This window comes from Atractosteus spatula, chromosome 13, assembly GCF_055471065.1.
Source record: "Atractosteus spatula isolate fAtrSpa1 chromosome 13, fAtrSpa1.hap1, whole genome shotgun sequence".
Classification (NCBI taxonomy): Eukaryota; Metazoa; Chordata; class Actinopteri; order Semionotiformes; family Lepisosteidae; genus Atractosteus; species Atractosteus spatula.
The window spans coordinates 6,226,383-6,251,748 of record NC_142718.1 but is presented as its reverse complement, the minus strand read 5'-3'; the positions used below and the strand labels follow the sequence as shown (position 1 = coordinate 6,251,748).

General features: G+C 41.5%; 1 protein-coding gene across 1 annotated transcript in view; it reads right to left on the bottom strand.

The window, feature by feature from the left end:
• kiaa2012 (KIAA2012 ortholog) overlaps positions 1 to 25,083 on the bottom strand; it is a 60,534-nt gene extending 35,451 nt beyond the window's left edge. Inside the window, exons 1-10 of the mRNA XM_088930457.1 lie at positions 24,753 to 25,083; positions 23,329 to 23,610; positions 14,185 to 14,350; positions 11,671 to 11,838; positions 8,396 to 8,592; positions 7,551 to 7,737; positions 6,535 to 6,680; positions 4,900 to 5,080; positions 2,311 to 2,514; positions 485 to 637 (exon numbers count right to left, since the gene is read on the bottom strand). Coding sequence (XP_088786583.1) covers positions 485 to 637; positions 2,311 to 2,514; positions 4,900 to 5,080; positions 6,535 to 6,680; positions 7,551 to 7,737; positions 8,396 to 8,592; positions 11,671 to 11,838; positions 14,185 to 14,350; positions 23,329 to 23,610; positions 24,753 to 24,860 — 1,792 coding nt within the window. The 5' untranslated portion in view covers positions 24,861 to 25,083. The remainder of the gene's footprint in view (positions 1 to 484; positions 638 to 2,310; positions 2,515 to 4,899; positions 5,081 to 6,534; positions 6,681 to 7,550; positions 7,738 to 8,395; positions 8,593 to 11,670; positions 11,839 to 14,184; positions 14,351 to 23,328; positions 23,611 to 24,752) is intronic.
• Positions 25,084 to 25,366: the final 283 nt, after the last annotated feature.

Genomic DNA, 25,366 nt, shown 5'->3' with positions numbered 1-25,366 from the left:
ACTTTGTAAGAAATCACGATTAAGATAAAACAATAACCTTTTAAACAAATGAGAAAAATAGCAGACCTTGATTTTATGTGGAATATAGTTGGATTATTATAAGGCACATCACTGTAGCTCCGTAATCTTAATTGATTGTAATTTATATACCCTCATCGCACAAAATATAAAAACGTGACAACATTTAAGTTAGCTGAAGTAATTAACTTGATTTGTTAACAAACGCATCTGGAAAGCAGGACTTTGACCTGTGTGACAGAGGATGAGGAGTCTGCACGGGCTTGGACTCTAGGTTTGATTGAAAGAAAATACAGAAGACTAAAAGAAAATTACTTAATTTTTTGGGGTTTAAACCGATGATATGAGAATAAAATCTCCAAGGATTATTGATCCAGGCAACTATCCTATCTGTACTCACTGATCACTGCTTGTCCCACTGACAAGAAGGTAAGCTAAGATACCGTTAGAGACAACAGACTCTCACCTCTCAGGACCTCTGGAATGCTGCCCCGAATAATGCCTGTCTGCGAGTCTTTCTGGTCTTTGCTGGGGTCTCTGAAATACGCCATGGAGCTCTGTCGCCCTGGGCCTTTCTTACCAATGATAGGAGGCAGGACACCAGCGGTGAAGCAATCGTCTACAACCAAAGAGAACCCTTAACAACAACTGGAGCTTTAAAATTCATAATACACTCCCGAATTCAGTTTGCCAAGTTTCGGCAAAAGAAAATAGGTGATAGTTTTCAGGGGGTAACATCTACACACATATGCAAATAAAAGATCAATAGTTACAGAAGGAAGAAGGTATCATTAAACCTTGAACATGCTTGTATCCCAGTGGATAGAGAACTGATCACACAGTCATTACTCTGAGCCACAGAAGATCGGTGCTATTCAAGGGGCGTTAGTTGAAGTAGATACAATTGTTCGTAATGATATGATATTGATTAGAATTTATTGGATTGACTGCAGTAATGGTGTTGTGTCAGAAGTCGCCTAACTCGTTGTTAAAAATGGGACAAACAGGGCAGCAGTAAAACTAAACAGCCGGTTTGGTTCCCAGTGAAGATCCCCATAGCTTGCAGGATTGCGGTGATGTCTGTGAGAGCCACACCTCTCCACCAGTCAGCACTGAGCCTCCTGATTGAGCCTGTAGTGTGTTGAAACAAATGGCTCAATGAGTAGGCAGGTCTTAAGAAAGGGGTTGCCACTATAAGGTGCCAACAAAATAAGAAGAATAAAAATTTCTCAGTGGCAACCCTTGGAATCATGACTTGTCGTCCTACATCCAAGATGTAGAGAAACAAGTCATGATTCCAAGAGGGGTCAGCATACAATAAGAATAAAATAAACAATTTGAACTTTGGGGTCTGTCCTTTCGATCCTTTGGAATGTTCTTGATCATCACAGGTTTCTCCTCCGTGAAGTGAGTTTTGATGGTTTATTACACACTTAAAGGAAGAAATAATCAGAAATCCTCGGTGCCTTAATGTCTTTTCCATGCCCTCGTGAACCACCATACATGCGTGAATGTGTTTAAATAGTTCTCTAATACTCTGACCGGCTCACTGCTACAGCCCTCCACATCTGGGTTAGATGAAATGCCCCATATGCTACCTTTAACACATGCACAAAGTCAAGCCATTAGGTTCTTATCTGAAGCTTTGGCTCAAGTTTTCATTGTTGCTTTTCTATTCCAACTGGCTTATCATGGCCATCACAGGGAGAGTGGAAATTTTCTGCCGCTCCCTCATTAATTAAATCAGCTGGGCACATAATTTCTGTGCTGGACCAGGTTCACATGCCTTTAATGCAATAAGGAAAGGATCTGAAACGATTACTGTTGACATGTGAAAAGCTTCATGGAGCTGCTTCTCAGGTTAGTTAGTTCCTGTCTATCCCCCAGCGTCCCTTTGGTTCAGCGAACGCCTTTTGACACTTCGTAAAATCTGTATGGAGCGGGGGATTTCGGCTCTACCTAACCGCGTTAATGGATTTCCCTGCCTCAGTCCCTCAGGAGCGCTGAATGTTTAGCTTTTCTGAAAACTGCGATTAAAGGACATTTTTTGGGGGTTTTAGAAACTTCCAATTGAGTGTTTTTAGTTTCAGGCACGCAAGGGTTTGGAAGGCTCCATCAGAAAAGGCAGCCTCCCAGTCTGTATTGTATCCCACCGCGTGTAGGACACAGGGGCACATGGATTGCATAGCGGCCTTTTTGGGGGAGTAGGCAGGAGTCGGTCTTATCTGGAAACGCGTGTGACAACTGCACTGAACAGCGCTAGACAAGGTGGCAGTGAGAAGACCCCGTTACCTTGATTGTCTTCCTTCAACTCCGTTCTGTCCGCTGTGTGTCTCTGCCCAGACCATTCCAGCTCCACCTCTCTGGGCCTCAGGACAGGAAGGGCCCTGGGCATCTCTTCTGCGGACGCCCCCTCAAATCTTTTTTCCACTTCCTGCTCGGGGCTGCCGTGAAGGTCGACCTTCATCTGGCTTAGTTCGTCGTGATGGGAAACATCTGAAATGTAGATGGCCTTGTCTGATAAAAAAAAACGGTTCTCCGGAGCAGTGAGAAGCATTTAAGGGCCAGGCATTGCCTTCAGAAAAGTCAAAGTATTCTTATTATCACCAAAATGGTGTGCACAAGCATATGAAGTGTAATTTTATTGAATTCGAGAGGGATATATAGTTACAAACACAGTGACATTGTTATTACATTTGCCTTGCCAGAATAAAATAATACCTTCCAATCATATAGTATTCTTCAGCCACAGGGACCAAAGGATCTCAGAGTGCTTCACATATAGAGGCACCCACCTGGGGAATGTGTAGCCACCATTGTGCCAGCAGCCCTGCTGCACAGCAGATCAGGTGGAGAAGTGAGAAAATGCCTGATTGTAAAAGCCCAGACTAAACTTTAGCCAGGACTATCAGGGTTAACAAAATAAATCCATTGACCTTATAGAAAGAGCTTACAAATTTCGATTTACGCACAAAATACTGTAAGTCGCTGTGTTGTCACAAACCGCTGGTCTTGCCACGGGCGAGAGCGAGAGTTCCCCTGAATTTGCAGCGTGATGTAGCCCTTCCTGCTCACTAGTCACTGTAATGACTGATGTCATGTGATGTATGAACAAATAAGTACAGGTTGTGCAGCAGACATTTCACCACATTAATGTTCCAACACGATCTGCATGCAGAATTAACAAGTAGTCTTTATTGGCAATACCTTCTCAAAGTTGAGAGCAATATTTCTAATGGGTTAAAAGAGATGTATTCACAAGCCTGCTTCTTTACGATGTGATAGGGCCACATCACTTCACTGGAAGTTTTGTTGCCTTGTTCTGAATCGCAGAATTTGGCACTGTGCATACCTGAAAAATTTGGTCTATTTTGGGATGCAAATTGGAGGTTTTACAAGTTACTGTCTACATTTTACTTTTATTGTGGTTTGAAATGCACTCATCAATACTGATTCTTATATAACCCCTATAAAAACAGTGTTGCATTTCCCTTTTAACAACTATTCTGAAGAATGACTCCTCTTATAACACAGTATCCCTGGTGATTGCTTTTTTCAGGAAATTCTGGTCCAAAAGAATGAGGTCCACCTACCAGTCCACCAAAACCACTTTGGTTTCCCTGAGATCACCGAATTCAATGCTGACCAGACCCAACCCTGATTAATGTCTGAGATCTGACCAGATCAGGCTACAGGCTGGTAGCGCTGCTACAGACACCTATGAATGAATACCTACAGGTGGCAAATATTTATACCCGGGACCAGAAAGAAAACACTGACACAGATGCATTAGAAGGAGGAACTTCATTTTCTGCAGTAAGATTGTGGACAATGAGATCCGCAGTCCAGCAGTTTCTGTAGATCTCTTTTTAACACTTCAATTGTTAAAAGGTTCGTGGTGAAGAACAATCATGAGTCAAATCTGTAGGTCAGCCCTGGACTAGATGATTAACACAAGAGTGCTGCATGTGAATCTTGAATGTCTGGCTCTCAACTTCAAGTACTTTACTTCAGGCATTCAAATCAGTGGGAAGAGGGCACTTCTAATCACATTTGCTGATTAAGGTGACCTCGCATATGTTCTATAAAGGTAATATCGAGTTCAAAACAGTTATACCTTCATATCTTGAACTAAGCGCATGATTATTACGGGTAATTACACAGAAAAATAAAACAGCACAGACTTTGAGAGTATCTGCACATTTTTGATACCAATATATAACAGAGAATTCCCAGCTTAGGGTATGTAACATGCGTTTGTATTGAGATTGGAGTCATTTATATGGCCCAAAATCAAACAGTATCTTGAATAAGAGTATGATTTAATTTTAAAAAAGCAAAATGTATAGAAGCTCATCTGTGAGATTTCTATGCATATACAGCATGGTAACATGATGTTCTTAGTTTATTCAAAATAGAATGTGGCTGAAAGGAGCTGAAGGTTATTAAATTAAGTTAACATTTTATTATGTATTCACCATAATAATATTATGTAATATTATTTTATTATGTATTCACCATGCAGCATGTTTCTTTTAGCCTTGCATAGACTTTAGTTTATGGTTTTGGGACTATAATACTACTAGAATACATTCATGAGGACAATTTCGAGGATTTGCAATAAACTTGCTGGTTATAGCTGGCATGCAGCTACACTCTATGTGCATATACTTGGCCTGATGCTTCCAGCTGTCCGGAATTTAAAACTGAGACACATTTTGAAATTCTGTAGACTTCCTCCACAGCTACAATGAATATAATGAATTTGCCTTAATTAATGGAGAGGATATCTGTTCATCTTAACTTAAGAAATATAAGAAGGCATGGGATGTGCTTCCTAGGCAGATATGAAAGATACTCAGAAACAAGCAACTAGCCTACCTTCTGATTTCTGTCCATAGCCTTTTGCTGCATTTCCTGGAAATAACATGGGAAGGATGAGCATCTCCTTGGGAAAATCTTTCTCTGGACATTTCTTTCCGTTTGATTTCCGAGTTCTTTCAGGAACAAATAAGGCTGGCAGTGTCAGTATTTCCGCTCCCCCTTCCACAAGCCTATCAGACTGCAGGAAAAACAAAACACCACTAATTGGGTAAATGAAGAGATAAGCAATAGAACGGCAATCAAAATAAACCCCGTTTATAGTGAAGACAAGATTGGGGCACTCAAAATGGCACATGCGTCTGGCAGGCCTGTCTGTCTGCCCTGAGAAACAGAATTCGAAAAGGCATAGCCCGCCTGCATTCAAGAAAACTGGTCAAACATCGCTAGACGTTTTCGGGTTGTTTTTTTTGTGGATTTTACGCAGCTTATATTCATATTAAAAAAAAGGTGGCAGATTCTGCATTGAATTATGTTCTTAGTACAAGAAAACGGTGGCAGCATTTATGTGAAAAAGTTCTTGTTGGATCGATGAAATAGATACTTATTGTGGTTGCATAAATACTCTGCTATGTAATTATATTAAATCAAGATGTATATATGGAACGCACTGCTCTATTCAAAATATTGTAAAGAAAATTCCAGGTTCATCACCTGCCTGTGTAAGATTATATGACCACAAATGCACAAATGAGTCCTGTTGACATGATCAGACACCTCCATCACGCTTTCTCATTGCTCAGACTCTTTTTGATGGCAGTCGGAGTTGAGCCTCTGTAGAACTGTGCCTGTTGCCTAGTGCTCACAAACACAATCATTTTGAACCATCACTAATATCCATGCAAGAGTTGGTGACTGGTGTATTGGAGCTGCTGCCTGAGCTAGTGTGACCATGACCCAAGCAGAGCCATTATATGGCATTTGAGTCCTCCCACATTGTAGTGGAAAAGAGATTCCATGTTCCTGTGGCTTAGACAGTGGAATCAGCCAAAAAGCTATAGGAACAGGTACTGTATAGGTTAATTCCATGCTGACAGAAAAGAAACACAAGCTGTGGAGCCTTCTTCAGGTGTGAAGGAGAAAGGGAAATTAGCAGAATAGCAGAAATTAGCAAAATAAAAGACAAATAGTAGTTAAGAAGGGGTGGGGAGCAGGGAGGAATAAGGCATGAAGCAGGTGAGAATGAGTGTCCAAACTCAGGGAGAACAGGAGCAGAGCTGAAATCTGTAAATGCACAGCAAGGATTTAGAAGGAGGTGAGTCTTTGAGAGAAGGGGGAAGGTGTGATCTACAGTTAGTTTCAGGAACGTTTTTTATTTCAGATGTCTTTCTGCGATTGGAGTTCTGAAACTCCTCTGTGAGGACACAGACCGAGCAGTCAGAAAGATCGTGGCCGTTAGAGGGGAACTATCAGTTTAACAAGCTATAGACTTGACAGATCTTATTATGAACCAAGCATGGAAGCATTATGAACTAAGTAGTGTGTAATTGCAGGAATCATTAGAACACTTTATCCCATATTAGTACCAATAATAATAATTATAGCAATTTCGCATTGAAAGTAATCTAACAGTAAATAAGGGGATAAAAGTGTCTGCCTGATAAAAAAGATAATAATCAAGCAATGACTTATCACCTTTGCCTCTGTTTCTGCTGTTTCATTCATTGGACGTAGCATTGACACCATGCCTGTTGGGATAGGAGGGAAAGGCAGATCCAGACTGCTAGGATCCAGGAGGGTCTTGTCTTGTCTGTCTCTTTGGTCATTTCTGCTTGACTTTGCTGGGGAGAGAGAGAGAGCAATGCAGGCAGTGTCTTAGTCTTCCAATGCCAGGTACTGAAACTTACACTTACCCAGCATTCAAAAGCAGTAAAAATCAGGACCTGTCAGTATCAGTGGACTTCACTGTGCAGGCCTGCATGCGAAGGAACTGCTTTAGTGTCCTTTTTGTTTTGTGTTTTAGGGGGTTGTTTTGAGAGGCAGTGCCAGTCTCCAGTCGGTGGTGGGGTTGAGGCCGGCTTGAAGCAAATATAGGATCACTCCTCACACAGTTTTCAATATCATCTCAAAACACGAATGGTTTGTAAAGTAAGGTAAAGTAAGTAGAGCAAGTAATATTATTTTAAACTGGAGGAGGGGAAGATTGCTTTCAAAGCTGCTACAGGTGCTATTATTGTTGGTAGTAGTAGGAGTAATAGGGGTAGTGGTAGTAGTACTAGTGGTGGAACTGGCAGTAATAGTAGAAGAGGTAGTGGTAGTAGTAGTGGTGGTAGTAGTAGTATTAGCAGGATTGGTAGTAGTAGTGGTAGTAATAGTAGTATTGGTTGTGGTAGGGGTAGTGGTAGCAGTGGTAGTGGTAGGGGTGGTAGTAGTAGTAGAAGTGGTAGTGGAAGTAGTAGTGGTAGTGGTAGTAGTGGTATTTATAGGGGTAGTGTTAGGGGTAGTGGTAGTAGTGGTAGTTGTAGGGGTAGTAGTAGGGGTAGTGGCAGTAGTGGTAGTTGTAGGGGTAATAGTAGTAGTGGTAGTAGTAGGGGTCGTGATAGTAATAGTGGAAGTAGTAGTAGTAGCAGTAATAGTAGCAGTGGTAGGGGTAGTAGTAGGGGTAGTACTAGTAACTGTCATGGGTTGAGGCAGTGGGCAATGACACTCACACACTGAGCTTTTCTTTCCCCCTGCCAAGGTGCCTCCATAATAGGTGATATAGGACCTCTGACTGTGCAGCTGGGAGGAATCAATGGAGGTCGTCTTCATGGAACAAGGGACAGTGACCTCCTTCTTGAGAGCTTCGTTTTGCCTTTCTTCAAACACCCCGTCCCAAGGCTGGGGAGCTCCGCACACCTGACACACAAAAGAAAACCAATCTCAGGATTCTGCTGGGTCAGATGTTTCACCATGATGAAACTGTAGGCACGCTTCTCAGCTTGTTGACTGTCTTACAGTGCAGCAGCCTGAGCAAAGACCAATGTGTCCACACCAGAAAGAAAAAAAGACACCATCTTCTGAGATCTGTTGTTCAAGGCTGATTTCAACCAACAAATCTACCACCTAGCCTTCAGTGGGTTGCCAGATGTCAGTTGCAGGGTGATATAGCTGCTGGCTTTGGCTTGTTACATAGCCCAGGCTTGAAATTTTGATATCTCTCTCATAAAGTTCAGTGAGTGCTTGGAGCAAGTGCCTTCACTGCTCCAGCCAGAGAGGTGCTTCCTTCACGTTTTGATTCTCAAATCTCGTCCTCATTTATATACAGTATGAGTTTATATATGAATCACAAATGTAGCTATGTAAACCTTTAAGGCAGCGAATGACATGTACAATTCCTTTTTACTCTGTTTTTTCCTTCCCTTACTTAAAAATAAGACTAAACAATAGCCAGACCACGGAAGACAAAAACTTCAAAATAGCAACAGAAGGAGAAAGAATTTGGGACTGGGGAGGGACATTTCATTGCGTAGAAGAGCTGTGGGAGAGAGATGAAAAGTGAGGCCTACTCCATTACCAATGTCTCCTTCAGACCCCCTGTGTCTCCAGTGTTTTCCTCCAGGAATGGGAGCTCCATCTCAGGGACAGGGCTCAGCCCGGCTCTGGGGGCCTCAGGCATGATGCTACACCTCTTCCTTCTCTTCCTTCCAGCCTTCTGATCCTCTAACTGTTTTGTGTCGACATTCTGCTTGTCCCGAAAGGGCCCGTTTGTTTCTGCACAATGACAGCACAAATTAAACCCCAAAACAAAGACTCTTTTTTTTGCACAAAAAGCATCATTATTTCTATTAAGCTAAAGTTGATTAAAATGTACACCAGAGAATGCCACACAAACCCAAATTAGACACGAAACAAGGGAAATAATTGGTCTTTGTGAGCTATTTTAAGAAGAGCTTAACCTTAGAAGGTTCCTGGGTAGCATGTGAGAAATGAATGTGCCTTTGACCGTTCAAGCACTGGCCTCCCAGAATTCCTTGTCTCATAATACTAGTGAGAGATCAAATTGGAGACTACTTTTGAAGGCTTCCCAGAGTCACCCAATGGAATGCTCCACCTGGAGCAGAGTCTGGGTACAGCATCCAGCAAGTAACTATGTAAAGTCAAGCACAGCTGAAGTCTTGAAGGCTTAAAGTTGGGTAGGGGGCTCCTTAAGTTGAATTGACTTGACAGTAAGCACTGTGACTTGAAGGCCGTTCTTGGGTATGTAGAAATATCAGTAAGGCTCCACGTCAAACCTCGCGCTTAATCGCGCTTGCGATGGAAAAATTAAACCAATGATGACAGCACACATTTTAGAGTATGCACAACTTTAGTCTTTTCTTTCTTCTGTTCTTATACCAAGAAGGCATTTATCAATAGCCAATTTCAACACATGGCTGGGCAAGGACTTGTCAATTACATCCTTCTAAATCAAGACCTGAAAACGATTCAGCATTTTGGCTTGATGACGAGTGACCTCTTGGGTTGGCTTAAGAAATGAAGAACTCGGGGTAGACAGCATACTGTAGATTAGAAAGCCATCGACAGCTAAAACATAGTCATCATTCAAACAGTTGCACAAAGGCAACTTACTGAATTTACGAAAGAGAAAAGTTCTGTCATGAAAGAGACGGCTTAACTGGAGTATTAGGGAAGAACAATCAGTATGCTTTGAGGGATCTGGACTCAGAGCAGCGCTTTACACAATGCCTTATGTAACAGGACACCACAGTTTAGAAAATCTGCGTTTTAGTGTAACTGGATACACAGGGTTTAGAAAAGACACTCCTGCTTACCAAATAGTTGTAATTGTTTTGTTTTTAAGCAAAAGGAAACCATACAACTTCATACAATACAGAGGTCACAGCCTCAGAGTGGATGTCTGCGTGTAGTCAATGTGTTTGACAGGGAAATTGCCTCTTAGACTGGATGCCAAACCTCCAAAGAACTCTGACACCTTCCATTTTTGTTACCTGCTGAGCAGAAGCTGTATACGTCGGGGAAATGAAACTGCATAATTAAACACTGAGATCCAAGAGCACAAATCATTTGTATCTCAGCAATCCCCTAGACGAAATGTAAGAAGAAAGGTGTAGTTTGTTTCCGAGATTCTGAAACAGTTCAAAGAGATCACAGAAAAAATAGAAAGCTGTTTTAGCTTACAAAATCCAAGGGGTATTAACCCGTGTTTTAGAAGTGTTTGCATTTTTCATATTTTGACCTGCACTTATTTGAAGGTCCCTTTCTCAAGATGGTTTAGGTGTCAAAAAGGAACAACTTAAATTTTCATTTCAGTTTCGACATACGTCATGGCTTTGTAAAGCACTGTGTTCCAGATATTGTGCTCTACTTTAAGGTGTTTCTAAACACACAGATCATCCATTTTACCAACTATAGTGAAACATGTTGACAAAGTTTCCCTTCACCTCTGCTGTGGTTGGTTTGTCATCTCATCACTGTGGCTATTGTACGGGGAAAACTTAACACAGTGACGATTCACGTCAACCACAAACACTGAGCATCTTTGAAGTGACATGTCAGACTGTCCTTCTTACAGCAGGCACATAAGTGCATTTTAGAAAAACATCATGGGATATAAACATGTGGAAACACGGAGAAAAATATTAACATTAGAATTTCTTCAGGATACAAATTCAATTTTGTTGAAAAGTAATGCCCTGCTCGAGAAATGTTGGGAATTTCTGAGATATGCATACTGCTGTGTCCTTCCTTCAATGTTGATATAATGTATTCACCCACCCATTCATACTCTCAGCCAGATTATCAAAATTGTATTGAATAACACTGAGGAGCACAAAATCAAACAAAGTCATGGATCCATTAAGAACATAACTCAAACATATATTTTTGGAGGCCTCAGTTCCAATTGCCATTTATAATTTCCAGCAAATCTTTGGAACCAGTCCATATTAAAGCAACCAAAGTCATTTTGTTGGTTTAAAGCAGTGGTTCCCAATACTGGCCCTGGTGACCCACTCACGCCTGATGGTTTGTGTTCCAGCCGAGCTCTCGGTTACACAATCAAACCCTTCACTGACTCGAAAATAGGATTCATTGCAAATGTTTGTTCCCAGCTCTTAAAGCTCTGAAGGGGCTTTAGGCATTGCATTTTTCAAGTGAAAGAAAATCCCAAACTTGTAACTAGAAAATAAGTAAGACTTCAATTCAGTGAAACACGAACCGGAGTACAGGTGTAAACTATGTGGAAGTGCATTTAATATTGAGAACAGGAATCATTTTTTAACCTTTTTTACCTAAAGGGTAAATTGTTGGAACAAGGGAACAAACTGCCCAGTCATGTTGTTGAAGTCGAGACCCCTGTTTCCTTTAAGAAAACTCTGGATGAGATCCTAAGATCAATAAGATGCTAACTAACCAATGGCCTAGATGTCTCTTTTTGGTTGTAACGTTTTCTGAAGTTGTAACTTGCTCATGTTGAAGAGTAATGTATTGAGAACTCCTGGAGTGTGTAGATCTGTATTCTTTCAGTGAGTGCCCTTCCAGGCGGTCTCGATGCACACTGAGTGACCAAGAGGTCAGAACAGAAAGTGAAGTGTTTCTATCAAAGCCCCTTGGGGAAAAAAAATGCATGTTCTCAAAACCAGTCTATTGTAGATTGATGCTTTTGCACATCAATTGTTTCAATACCTTACTGGAAAATGATGTCTTGCAAAAGCCACAGGTGGTAACTAACCTTTTCTGATTTGGGGGTATGACAGAGGGATAGCAGGTGACATTTCTAAACTTAAAAATAAAAAGCAGTAATTAAGACCATGCCTGTTTGATCATTACCCTTGTCTGGCCTATCAATCCGGTACTCTCCAACTTCAGGAACACGTGGCAGAGAGTCTTGGAAAACATTAGACAGTCTTGGCTCATTAGTGAGGTCACACTCATTTCTGTAGAGGGAAGGCGAGCTTGGGGGACTGTCTGGAACACCAGAAGGGTCCAGGGTACCACCTGCACAAAGAAAAGAGACTCCTTTAATCAATTTGCCTAAACCAGAGCTCCTCATGGTAAAAAGCAACATCATTTTTCGAAACCCTGTATATTTACTTGGAACACAGAACAAGGAGGGTGTATTTTATTAAAAACAACTTAGTCCAATTCTAGGCTCTGCTTTTCATTTTAAAATTATTTATGTTGTCTCCACAGAAAGAAATGTATGGTTAATGATTAATCCGATACCTCATCAACATTAAAGCAAACAAAACTCATGATAGAGGAATTATGACCTTTAAAAGCCATCAACGTAGTGCAGGATTTAAAATAAGTCTTCAAAGATTTTCTAAAACTCTCACAATCTTCTTGTGGTTTATATACCCAGAGGTAGGAGATTTCATTAACATGGAGCTAGTAAATGTACCAGTTATATTCCAGTATTCTAAGAATTAACAGCTGAAAGTCTATTAACAATGGGGTAAGTGGGGTGTGTGTAGATAATGTGAAAATCCATGAGTTTCTTCATAGGCACCTGTAACAGCCCCATTAAAGACGTTTTGCCCCTGCTTGTGTAACAGGTGCAGCTCTGCTGTGCCTTTGCCAGGGCAAAGACAGAACGCCACTCCACAGACAGTGAACTCTTTTACGGCAAAAGACTGGGAGAATCCCAGGTTTTTCAAAGGGGAGTGATGTCTGTAACACTCTCTGCCTCTAAACTCCTCTTCATCCTCCTCAGCGACAGGAACAGCTCCATGTTCCTCAAGGGGGTGAGGTCACTGAGCCCCGTAACATTGGCAAATTTGGCATCACAACTACAGTGTGGCCTCCCACTACCCACTAGAGAATGTACGATTTCAAGTACTTTTCATTCATGGCGTATTTGTGATTCAGGTGTAATTCTTTGCCTTCTGTTCTACAGTGGCTGTGTCTAGCATATATCTCTGCTAACTGTAATGCATTATATCGCATTAAATAGAGTATTTCTTATCTATGTGCCTTTCACACTGTCTCTATAGAGACCTGTGACTCTCTTTTAAATGTAAGTTGCTTAGCAACCATTGAATAAGTAAATATCATAAAAAGAAAGTGGCCAGTGCCACATATCAACCCGCTACAACAAAAAAGGATTTAAAAAACAGTTAAAGAAATGTATAACTTCTCTACCTAGACTAAGCATGATGAACGTGAGCATGCAGTCTCAAGCAGTATAACCAACATACTGGAGAGGCAACAATGTGTCTAATTAAATTGTGCCAGTCAAAGAGACGCTGGTCTTTTCTTTTTTTTTCCCAGTTCAGGGTGGTCACTGTGGCCAGGTGGTGTGAGGGAATAAGTCCGTTCTTATTGCTCTGTCTTGCTTATTTTGTTAGTTGTGGGCAGATGATGAAAACATTCATTCTTTGCTAAAGAACACACCAGAACAAGGGGTCAAGACCTTACAGAGCTCCTGACATTAGACAAGAGGCGAGCCACCTGTTCACAAGGTAAGGCTTCCTGTTTAGAGTTTAAGAGGAAACAAAACTCTTTAAGAACTCTGCATTCCTCTCTCGAGTGTAAAGCAGCCCTCTGCTGCAGTGTTTCTTGACTGTGAGACATTTAGTGGAACAAATTTTTATATTTCATTGAATGAGTCCACTGGTTTTCAAAGCTTGAGAAGTTGACCAAAATAAAAAATCTGGGCCTGTCGTTTGTCTGGCAGTCTATTTCACAGGTGATCAAATTCAAACATGGTTAATTTGCTAGGATAGTGTTCCCAAATGGTATTCTGGGAGGACAGACAAAGCTAAAACACAAATACATTGGCAGTGTGATGACAGGCATTACTGCCCTCAAATCCTCACCTGTTCCATTGAATTATGTGTGGTGCGGTTTCTGGGACAGCCCACCTAAAGTATTCAAGTCAGCTATAAGCCATAGTAAAGATCTGGACTTCTCTTGGTAAAGCAGTCAGACGTTTGCCTCTTGCCATTCAGTGTCACAACCATCTAACATGCTTCTATCACGAAAAGGTGTATGAAATATTTCTTGGTCACAGCTAAACCTGATACTCAACCTCTGTGACTGAAATATGAAAAACACATCACTTCACAATAATGTGTAATATACTTTCACAAAATACATTTCCAGTAATTTGTTCCTTGTTTCTTCTCCCTGCAAGTAGTCTCAAAATGCTTAGGATCGCTGCTGGTTTTAAGGTGACTTTGAAGAAATGGCCTTCTGTGGCCTCTTAAGGATGTTTAATTCTTAAGATACTCAATACTTGAAGTGTTTTATGCAACTAGGCTCTGGACCTTAAACAATATGAGATATTTTGCTTTCTGTTAAATCAGATCCAAAGCATGATAATCATAACGGTTGCTGTACCAGGTAGTTGTCCCGCACTGGAGAAATTGGCATTTGGATGCCAGGTATGGGAGAGATGTGCCAGGCAGCGCTTGGCACAATACCCAGGCCGGATCTGTCCGTCCATCTGCTCCTCCTGGGGGTTATTGAGGAAGTGCGCCAAAGGCTGGGCATCACCTGGACCTTCCTGCAAATGAGAAGAGAAACTTGCCCATTAATTAGTGGCGGCAGCACCGTGGCCCAGTGGTTAGAATTGCTGCCTTTGCAGCACTGGGGCCCTGGGGTGTGGAGTTTGCATGTTCTCTCACAGTCCAAGGTGGGTTAATTGGCTTTTGGGGAAATTGGTCCTGGTGTGAGTGCGAATGGTGGCCTGTCTAGGGTGTATCGTGCCTTGCACTTGTTTCTGGTCGGGATTAGATGGAAATTAAGTAGTTAGAAAATATATGGACTGACGGATGCTTTGAACACCTGTTTAGGGATGCTTTATATTTATTTTGGTCAATAGAAATACCATGGAATACTTTACTTAGAAATGTATCGTGGTATATCACTGGATTCCCATTGTCCCATAGTGAACTACAGTGAATGCTGAAACAATAGGAAAAGGAAAGCAACACCAGTGTACAACCGCAATAAATCTTATGGTAATGTTACCAAGGCTAACTTTTGTCAGGGTTATTTCCAGGAGATTCTATTGTGAGGAGAGGACTGGTATTTTGCTCTTGCCTCAGTGGAGTATTTGTCAGAGCAGATAGCAACACTATGGTTATCGTACAGGGAGATCACAGGAGCTATGAACAAACCACAGGCCCTCAGCGAGTTATCTTGAGTAAACAAGCAAGCTGAGCACAAAACCAGGAGGTCACTAAAGGGTTAGATGGCTGAACATGCTTCAACTGGTTGTACGACTATAGAAATGGATTTGTGTGACAGGAGCACCATTGAAAACGTCCCTGCATAACATTACAGCTCGGACCTCTGGACCTCTGGCTGGAAGACAAGGGCCTCCAGACTAATGTAACACAGATGCAGCAACTTAGAGGTCAGGCAAATTCACAAGACAAAGGCAACTAGGATACCAAGACACATTATGGAGGCGGATAAGATAGGATCTTTTGAAATCAAGCTTGACATGTTGATAGAATCTTTTAGTGCATTGCAAAATGGTGAGGACTGCATGACTGAAGGCCTATTATCAAGATCTATCCATGCTTTTACAGAAAGCCACACATCCTTAGAGCTTTCTTATGTTCTGATGTACTAAATGTGTGTGGGTTAAAGGTTTCACCAAACTATATGAATGTCATAGGAGAAAATGCAGTCTATCCTTTTGTGGCTTTACTAAGACTCAGACATTTTAAAATCACTTCTCTTTTAAGAGTATGTGGTTTTGAAGAATGTAGCATTGTACATCTCTGCATGCTGTTTCAACTGCTTACATCTGTTTGTCCTCTTTAATTCCTAAGCAGTTTTAAAGTACTTGTACTCACTTTCAGAATACCCATTTATTTTTGGGATACTGTATGAGTGATTTTTGTCAGGACATCACCTGGGGGTACATTGGCTGTTCTGAATGATGTTGATCTAAAATAATACAGTATATGACACATACAGACATTTATCCAAGTGCTCATGCATAACAGTTTTAGAAACCACAGTCTGTAGACCTCTCTAGCAACATGGGACGTGTCATTGGTATCTGCCCGAGTTGCAGATATTGGGTTCATGGTCATGAGCAGTCAGGGGCTGACTGGCTCTCACTTTTGCAGGTTGTGCAGGTTGTCACATGAAGCAAACCTTGAAAGCAAGGTTTTGCAATGCAGGGCGGTGGTTTGAAAAGTGAAGAAAGCGAGAGGACATATGCAGGCAGATGGGATTGATTGCACCAAGTTCTACGATTCCCTTTGCAAACTGTTGAGAAAGGCATCAAAGGCTGGGTCAAATGTGTGACCTGTCATCATTCGGAACGTCTGGGTGTCGGGTCTTATCTGCATCTGAAACTCTCCAGGGCTCTGCTGCGATGAGCACACTCACACCCCGCACCTCAGTGCGCGTCCACTGCAGCAGGTGAGCCGGAGAAAGGTGGGAGAGATGACCTTGTAGCTCTGTCCACAGGTCAGAGGATTGCCGTTTTGTTAAGACTGCAATTAGTTGTGCTAGGTAGGCCGAGAGGATCCTGTAGGCACTCACAGGGGTGTGTGGGATGAGACAAAAGACCTCACCAGGTAGGGCCTTTGAATCACTCTGTCACACAACGTCTCCTGTGTGGGTAGTGTTGGCCGGAGGACGTGTTGTTCACATGGAATCCTTCTCCGTATGGATACGGGTACGGATCGGCGCGAGATTTACACCCCCCCCGGATTTTCAAGGGCCGGCGAGAGCCCACCGGCAACCGCGACGCTTTCCAAGGCACGGGGCCCCTCGCTCGGGGCCAAACCCATTCCAGGGCGCCCTGCCCTTCACAAAGAAAAGAGAACTCTCCCCAGGGCTGCTGCCGGCTTCTCCGGGTTCGGTCGCGTTACCGCACTGTCTCCGCCACTCTGGATTCGGGGATCTGAACCCGACTCCCTTTCGACGGGCTGGGAGGAGATGGAAGAACTTCTTGAAGATGGCAAGTGGAAAGTAGCAGGGTCAGGCCTGAAGTGGAACTGAGGGAGCAGAAGCACATCTGGACCCTCTGTGATGGGCTGGTGCCTGGTTGTCCTGTTGTGGCAACTCGTATGAGCCTAGTGTCAGTCTGAAGCCACTAGGCAAAAATTACTGGGGCTGCTGCAAAGTGATAATGGGATGCTTCCTCGATCAGAGTAATTGTACCAGCCACCAATAAGGTGGCACTGATGTTTGCTAATGGGGCAGGGGTACTGCTCATTTTCGGAGTCTTTCAAATCTTCATGTGCATTTTTTACAAATACAAAAGCAGGGTTTATGGTTTGGGGGGCTACCATGGGTCACTCGAAGTCTGCATCGAAAGCAGTGCTTTTCAGCATATAGCCTCAAAACCTTTTTGCGCATGTGCCCGTCAAATAATATTGATTAAGTCTCCCATGAATTATGGCATGACGTTACATGAGAGTTAAAAGGAAATGGACACCAGAAGACCCCTGAAGATCCTTTCGGTTTTGTTGTCTGTTCTGAATTTATTTTCACTACATTTTATTGAGAGTTTTTACAATTTGAAAAATGTTAAAAATTTTAAGGACTTAATACAGCAGGCTATGGAGCGCAGAGGACACCAGAGGATGCCACACCATTTACATCAATGAACATAGGAACTAGAATGCATTAAAGATAAACTATAAAAAATGTCTGTGATACCGCAATATCCATCAGAAACAGGGAGACAGGCTTACCTTAGTTACTGGCTTTTTAAATGACCGCAGCATTAAAATAGTCAAGCCATCAATATATTTTTAAAAGGGAGTCCATCAAATTTCTTAATTTATGGGTTCTGCAAAAAACACAACACTCAGCCCATCCGCCAGTATGATTTTAATTGCCTAATGTATTTTTATCTCTGTATCCTTGGAGACGGGGCCTGAAGTGAATTCTGTAGCAGTGCTAGAGAATGTTGCCTTGTACCCATCCTGCACTGAGAGGAACCGCAGTGTTTCATTTCCATGGAAACCACTCCAGAGATTTTTTTTTTCCAGATGCACGAACACTTTTGTGAAATGCAAATGAGACTGAAAGTTGTTAAATCGTGTTTTTTTAAGGTAAATTATAACAGCTTGCCCTGCACATATTTTGCATCGGTAAAAGTCCCTACTTCAAATCTGCCAAAATACGGCAAAATTATTTAGGTTTTGTGAAATCTATTTTTGAAAAAAAAAACTGTGTGTGAATCTGCTGTGTGTTGTTCCACATTTAGCTGTAAATCATCAGAAAGGTCAGACAAAACCACATAACGTAATGTAGCAATTGGTTTACTGTTTGGTATGCCTGGATCTGCTAATGGGCATTCTCTGACTCATGTGGGAGTACCTTATCAGGCCAGGTTAACATTAAACTACCAGTGGAAACTAACCAAGTTTCGACCAACATGAACTGTGAGACAGGAAGAACACTGTATTCATACCAATACAGGACCACGAAAGACAATGGTTCAAGGGCTATGCTCCTAAACTACTGCCTCTAATATGTTCAGATAGGGATCAGTTCAGTTCAGGAGTTCAGTTACATGCTAATGAATGCGAAAGAGGGACGAATGCATTATGTGGTATAACTCACCCAGCTGAGAGAACCACATCCTGACTGTAAGGCTGACGGAACCCGCCCCCCCCCCGCCCCCCAGCTTTCACGGGGAATTAGCTAGGGAGCCGCTATAAAGGTGTAGATGGGGTGGCAACAGGGGTGTGACAGAAAAAGGAAGTGCAGAAGGCGAGATATATATACTGTATATGCATAAAGGAGAATGGAGATAACTGAGATTAGGGTGTAATTTTCCTCATGTATTTCTGTTATAAAGCCCATACATTATATTCAGATCTTAACTCATATCCCTCGTTTTGCACACATACCTGAATAATGTAGTTTAACCTTTTTCTTATAACACATGCTCTTGGTATAATACAACCCTCATACAAGGCATGCAATTAGGAAGCACCAGTTACTACAGAAACCCCTAGGCACCATTCAAACAGCAACAGTCAACACTTGAGTTACCGGTTTACTTCTGTCAGATGTGCTCAATCTAGAAAAGCGGTAGTGTAAACGCTGAAAAATGATAATAGTAAATCAAATCAAACAAAGAAGGAAAAGGACCTCAAAAATAAAAATTGAGAATCATTTACCCTTTGAAATACTGTAAATGCTGCATTCAAGCTTGAGAACCACAATATTTTAAAGATGTTTTTAAATTTAATTCAATTTTGGTTTCACAATGCATTGCACTTTTACCATAAGGGTTTTCTTGCCTGTATAGGTATTGCACTTGCTACAGAGAATGCAGCTTTTCAGCTGAAATTCCATCTGCCTGGAAACCTGTTAATTTATTCCCTAGTTAACACAGCAATTCCACTGATATGCAGCCAGCTCCATGGAGGATTATTGCAGCTATTCTATGTGACAAACTTCACAACACTTAAACCACAAAGGGAAGTTGATTGGTAATTATTTAACTTTTACATTTTTTTTTAAAAGAAACTCTTCATCCAACAGTTCTACTCATGCCAAATAAATACATTAGGAAAGAAGGAGCCTCAGGAACTTGTGTGAATTCATTTATTATGTTTCACTGGGAACTGGAGACAAACTAAAAATCAAGTTCCTAAAATAATTTCAGAAGCTGATCTGCCAATAGCATTGGGATACCAAAAGTAGCATCTCATTTAGCAGACTTTGCACAGTTCAGTTGTTTTGGAATAAGAACAATACATAAAGCCTTGTCTGTTTAACCTAAATTATCTCTTCCTGTGATGATTTAATCTATTTTTCTTAAGCTTTCAGCTCATTCTTAGCTCGTCAAAATACTCATAGTTGAAGTCTGTTGTTGTTTTTTTGTTTGCTAATCTGTCCATCTAGTTGCGGTTTACCTTGTTGGTCTACGGCAGGGATAACACAGCTCCAAGAAGTCTACAGAAACTCAACACTGCAGCTCTGTGCGTGGTCTCAATCACGCCCTCCCTACACGCTACTGTGGAGGTAGATCCTGTAGAGCCGATTGAATGCAGAGATTTCTTTTACATTCTGAAGCTGTCGGAACGTGCCTCATGGAAGATCTTGTTAGTTGCATCCACCCTTATAGACATGACCTTTCCTCTGCCATGATGCTACGCCAGCATTACCCTGGAGCATTACCTCTGCCCTCATAGATAGACAGGACGTATTGAATATGTCCCAAATGACCTGCATACCCAATTAGGGGAAAGTTAAAACTCTTCTCCACATGTTTATCAGCAGTTTCATTTATGAACAGATGTGGTCTGCGGTTCTCCGTATTATCAAAAGACAGAACAAGGCTGTAGTGTGTGTCTAACATACTGTATCTGTGATGCCTTTTCAAACACTCATGTATGTATATAATCATGTTCAGTTGCTTCCTTATTTTGCAGTCTTATAAAGCTAATGGAGCTTTACTCTTTTGTATGATAGAGTTACTATGATATTACCATGGTTTTTAGGGATAGGATCACACATGGGCATCATGGTATTATCCTACTGTAGTCTAGTGAAATGCTGTGGAAAACAAAGAAAATGTGTGTAAAGTGATTAGAACAAGCATGAATAACCTGCCCAATTACAGTACATATATTTACCGTGGTCTTCCCACCAGAGGAAGCATGGGCTTTGAGACCAACACTGGCTATGGTTTGTAACATGAAAAGCGTGCCAAACAATTAGAAAAAGAAAATCTCCTGTATTCTTTGGTTTCAGCTATTTGCTTTGATGATTCAGAAGGTGGTACGCCTAGCGTGTGTTTTTCTTGTTTTTCTGTCGGAAAAGTTTGCAGTGCTTGGTCGGGAAATTGAATTTATTTTCATTCGGCTGCACATCCATCACAGCTGTTTGACTTGGGCAATCAAAAAGAATGAGATTATGGCATATTTGTTTGGCATGTTATGACTTTGAATATTTAAGAAAATTTAACGCACTTAAAATTTGACTAGCATGACAGCAGGTTAAAAAAATGCCGTGTGAAAGCTAAAACGTCTAGGAAAACAGTTAGCAAAACTCTTTTGGAACCCTTTAAATAAGCAGAATGTCAGGGGATGGATAAAATATGCAAATTTTTAAGAAACGTGTGGAAATCTGCTCAAAATTGTTGAAGGCCACACTCCAGTCATTCATTTCCTTAGATAACATTTTAATTTGCTTTGTTTGTGATGGACACTTTAGAGTCTCCATTAAAGGCCTATTGTAGTCAGAACGCAACCTTACCTCCACTGTGAAGGTGTTTTCGGAACAGTCCACAGCTTTTCTTTAGAGGATATAAAGACAAATGTGAATCGACATCTTCCCTATTCCTCTCATTTCACAACAGATTCACTTAGAAGTAGAAGCCAAGCTTTAATTTAGCTAATGCTGACTTTGTTCATTTGACAGTGCTGGGGTTGTCTTACCAGAAAACCTTAATCCTGACAAACAACAACATCAAACTGCTTTATGGTGGCAGCCCTGGTGATGTTTCATGTTTTTTTCTGTTCCTGTAATCTGAATGAGCCTCTATGAGAAAGCTTGAAGTTTTTTGAACGGGCCAAACATAACTGACCTGTCTGGGTCCGAACTTCTAACGAGAACTATTTAAAAAAAAAACGCTGGACAAAAGGTCCATGAGTGCTTATAAACAGCTGCATAAACAGCTATCTGGACTCAATGTATCCTTAACCTGCCAACAATCTTCAACAAAAATTCCAACCATTAAGAGGCAGCCAAAAACAGCAGCAACAACAAATTACCATATGGTAACCGTACAGGAAATCTGTGTTGCTTCTTGAGAATTATGGATAAATACAGTAAGAATACATAGAAGATCAGGAGTAGCTCATCCAGAAAAATGCCTATATGCAGAGAGTAGGATAGTTGTCCCTGAGTTTGGAGGTTGCCCATTCAAATTTAAATTATACTAGCTACTTATTACTTAGCTATTAATTAAGACTGGAATGAATGGTCAAGGTAGCTGGGTCATCCTTAGCTCACTCGTCACTAAGATCCCTATCTCTGGCTGGGAGACTGTGAATCTAGTCTTCATCAGTAATGTCTGTATCACATCTTTGATCGGTTTAAAGTCTGATGTCACAGACAGTACAGTAATACCTCACCAGCCTATGTTTCAGGGGGGTATAAGTTTATCTTCATGCTTCCCGGATTGATAAGAGAGCAACAGCAGTGAGCCGAACTCAATACTAATATTGAATATTGGAATATTCCAGGCTATTCCACTGCCTGTACAAAAGGGGTCAATGTAGAATTTGCTTTCTGGTGGTATAAAAATAGAAAGCAAAATCCCTAAGATGACTTTTAAAAGACACAACATGTCGCAACATGTTGAATAGCACTAGGTTTTTCTTATCCAGAAGGTCAAGCTCTTTGTTCCTCTGTGCTATAAACTCTTCCCTCTAGTTTTATTGCCCCCATCATTGACCTCCAGCAGTGCAGAGACCTCCCAGGCACAGCTTAGAATCCCCTGACTATAAACCATTAAGATTATGAGCTGTCAATGGAGATGAATTCAGTCCAGGTTATGGCACCAGCCAGAGATAAAGCTGAGATAATCAAAACCTTAGCAAGTTATTTTGAGCAGAAAACCACTTAACATGAATTTCAACAGGATGTATTTTTGTACATATTCTAAGGGGGTTCCATTTAGCACTTTAAGCACTAAAAAGGAAGTCATATACATTATACATCTCTCCTTATTTTTTAAAGCATTCCTCTAGGATGTATTTGATGAAGGTATAGTAATACAAGGCCCCAAACTGCTTATAAGTATATACATGTATTAGACAAAGAAAAAAGGTTTTCATCAGTGTTTTTATATGTTATCAGCACATTTAGAATTTTTCATAATTGTATCAGAAAGAATGCAGCTTTCTTAGGAAACAGGTCTCACCACTGAGAATATGCACCCAAAAAACCCTATTATAACATCTTACCAGAGTTCTGTTTACTGTCTTGTCTCTCGGCCCATTTCATTCATTTATTTCATTTGTTGCACGACTCATTTTTTTAAAATCCCTTTCCTCTCTTCTACTTCAACCCCTGATAAAAGTAACATTTGGTTATGTTGTTTACCAGACACAGACTCAAATTGGTGACTAAAAGGATTTTAACTCTTGCTGAAATGAAAGTAGCCCGAAAAGTTTCAGCCATGTTCTCCGTGAAAAAATCCTGAAAAATCCCGACTCTAAAGCCAAGGACACAGAATGTAGAGCTTACAGGCATGTTATTCAAGAAGATAAGATTTGTATCCCACAGTTGAACAATTTGGTCCTGAAATCAGCTTATCTTTACCTTATTTGCTAACCTAAACCTTTTTCGACCTAAACAGGTCTCCATGCTTGTTACCATCAACCGTGACATTACCATCGTCAGGGGTTACAGAACTAGAGCAGAGTAATCAGGGAAAGAGCTGATTACACCGTAGAGATCCACATCTTTTGTTCTGGCAATCAACTGTAAAATCTCATTATGAGCAGTGTTTTATTAAATTTACGGATGTTAACGTACCTGTTTATTTCCGTAGGCCAAGATTGCTCCTGTCAAATCCCTGAGAGTGCGAAGCTGCAGCTCAACTTCCTGTCTGTAGCGATGGTTTCCTTTCCTCTTCCTGCCTGGTCTCCCAGTGTCCCATGATGACAAAGCCATGTCCTCCGAGTACAGAATGAGAGGTCCTTTCCTGGTACTATAGGTTTTGGGAGGTGCTGGCTCTGTCTTGTAAGGTGCCTCATGTCCCTTCTCAGTTTTGGAGAGGTCGAAACCTGCTTGCTGGGATTTCCAATTAAAATAATCCTAAAACAAATAAGAAGAAATGTCAAATTAAAGCTAAAACAAGATGTGTTCTACCTGCTATACAGAAACACACATGCACCAAACATACTGTTTTTCTTTCTTTGGGGGGCTTCTCATTGACTCCAATTCCATTCCATTAATTACTTTTCTTTTCCCAATTATCCAGTCCAAATAAAACTCTAGGATGCCCCCTCTCCAACAAAGAAAAAGTTTTTGGCACTGTTAGACTTCAGGGAAGATGATATTTGATTTTCTATTGACAATAAATAAGCTATTGACATCATGTGTCAGGAATAACCGTCTTCACCACATTGTGTCCCAGAGTCCTCCATACTCATTTCACTGCTATTGCCATCATGTCACGCAAGAGAATGGAACACAACAGACTCTCAGAATGTGGAATGTCACTCAGGACAGTGTTTTTACACTGCAAGCTCACTGTTCTAGCTGTGGAGGCAGAACACCACAGGAAGGAAAGATGCGACTCTCTCCAGTAAAACTGTAGGCTCTCAAGAATAAGACAAGGCAAGACGATGATTTTTGTGCAGTTTGAGAAGTTAATCCTAACACGGCTGACATTCTCAAGCCTGGCAGCACTTGGCTAATATTGACAGGGGAGCCAGGAAAACACAGCTATCTCATGTCCCAGTAAACTCTTAGCTTTGTGGTGTAACCTGTCCTATGGTGTGGGCACGTTTAAGGTTTGAACCGCCTCTGAACCCAGTTAAACTATTGGAGTTCTATTGTGAATATGTTCCTTCTCTGCTCTTCCCCCAGTTCATGTGAAAAAAAACAGGGTTTCTACAGTCATCAATTTGTACAGGCAAAAGGCAAACGCCAAGAGAAAGCAAGCCAATTAATGGGGGAGAGGGAACCATTTTGCGTGGACTAACTTCCAAGACCAAAGTCTTGAGAAAGGTCTCAAGAAAGAAGACGGTAATTGTTGGGAATTTCTGAACCCAGTGAAATTCATCTGGGTACAGAGTAGTAACTCTACAATACTGATCGATCAACAGTGACAAGTTAGATAATCTCCCCTCATTCCTAACCCTATTTACGAAACGTGGATATCAGAGGCTGTGATGGCCAAGTCCATAAGGTAAGGTCTTACGTAAGGGTTAAAAGCAAGCTGCTATTCTTACTTTGGGCTCGAAGTAGACCTCCAGCTTCCCATCAGTGCTGTGCTCTTCTTTCTTCACCAAATGCCCACATCCGCGGCTCAGGAGAGACAGGGCGGAGTCCTTCATCATGGCATCCAGGGCTGGTTTTCAGCTCTCGTGGTTTTCCATGTCCTCAAAGTCCATCCACTTTCTCTCCTCCTCCGCTCCCCCTGCTCTCTCCCCTCTCGCGGCTTTCAGTCGCCTCTTTTAACTCCCCAGCAAGGTTCCTCGGCCCAGCAACACATTTGACAAGGCTACCTGTGATGGTCTCCGAGCCCTGTCAGAAGTGCCTTTCCTGGTTAGCGCTCAAATCTGAAATGATCAAAGCCGTTGGCTCGTGAGAGTTTGAAGGGAGGTGCTTTTTTGATGTGATGTGTTCTATGAGTATTCATGTCAGTCAACCTGACAAACTATCACTCTTTGAAACAAAAAAACGAAAGAGCCTAGGGCTAGTGTCATCTAACAAGCCACCCGTACATGTGTTAAACCAGCCTTTGAACGAGAACACCAAAAGGAAATGTCTCCATGGCACGTTTTCGAAGCACGTCACTTTTCTCCTAGGTTGAAATCCTTTTTCGAAAAAGGGATCCGAAAAA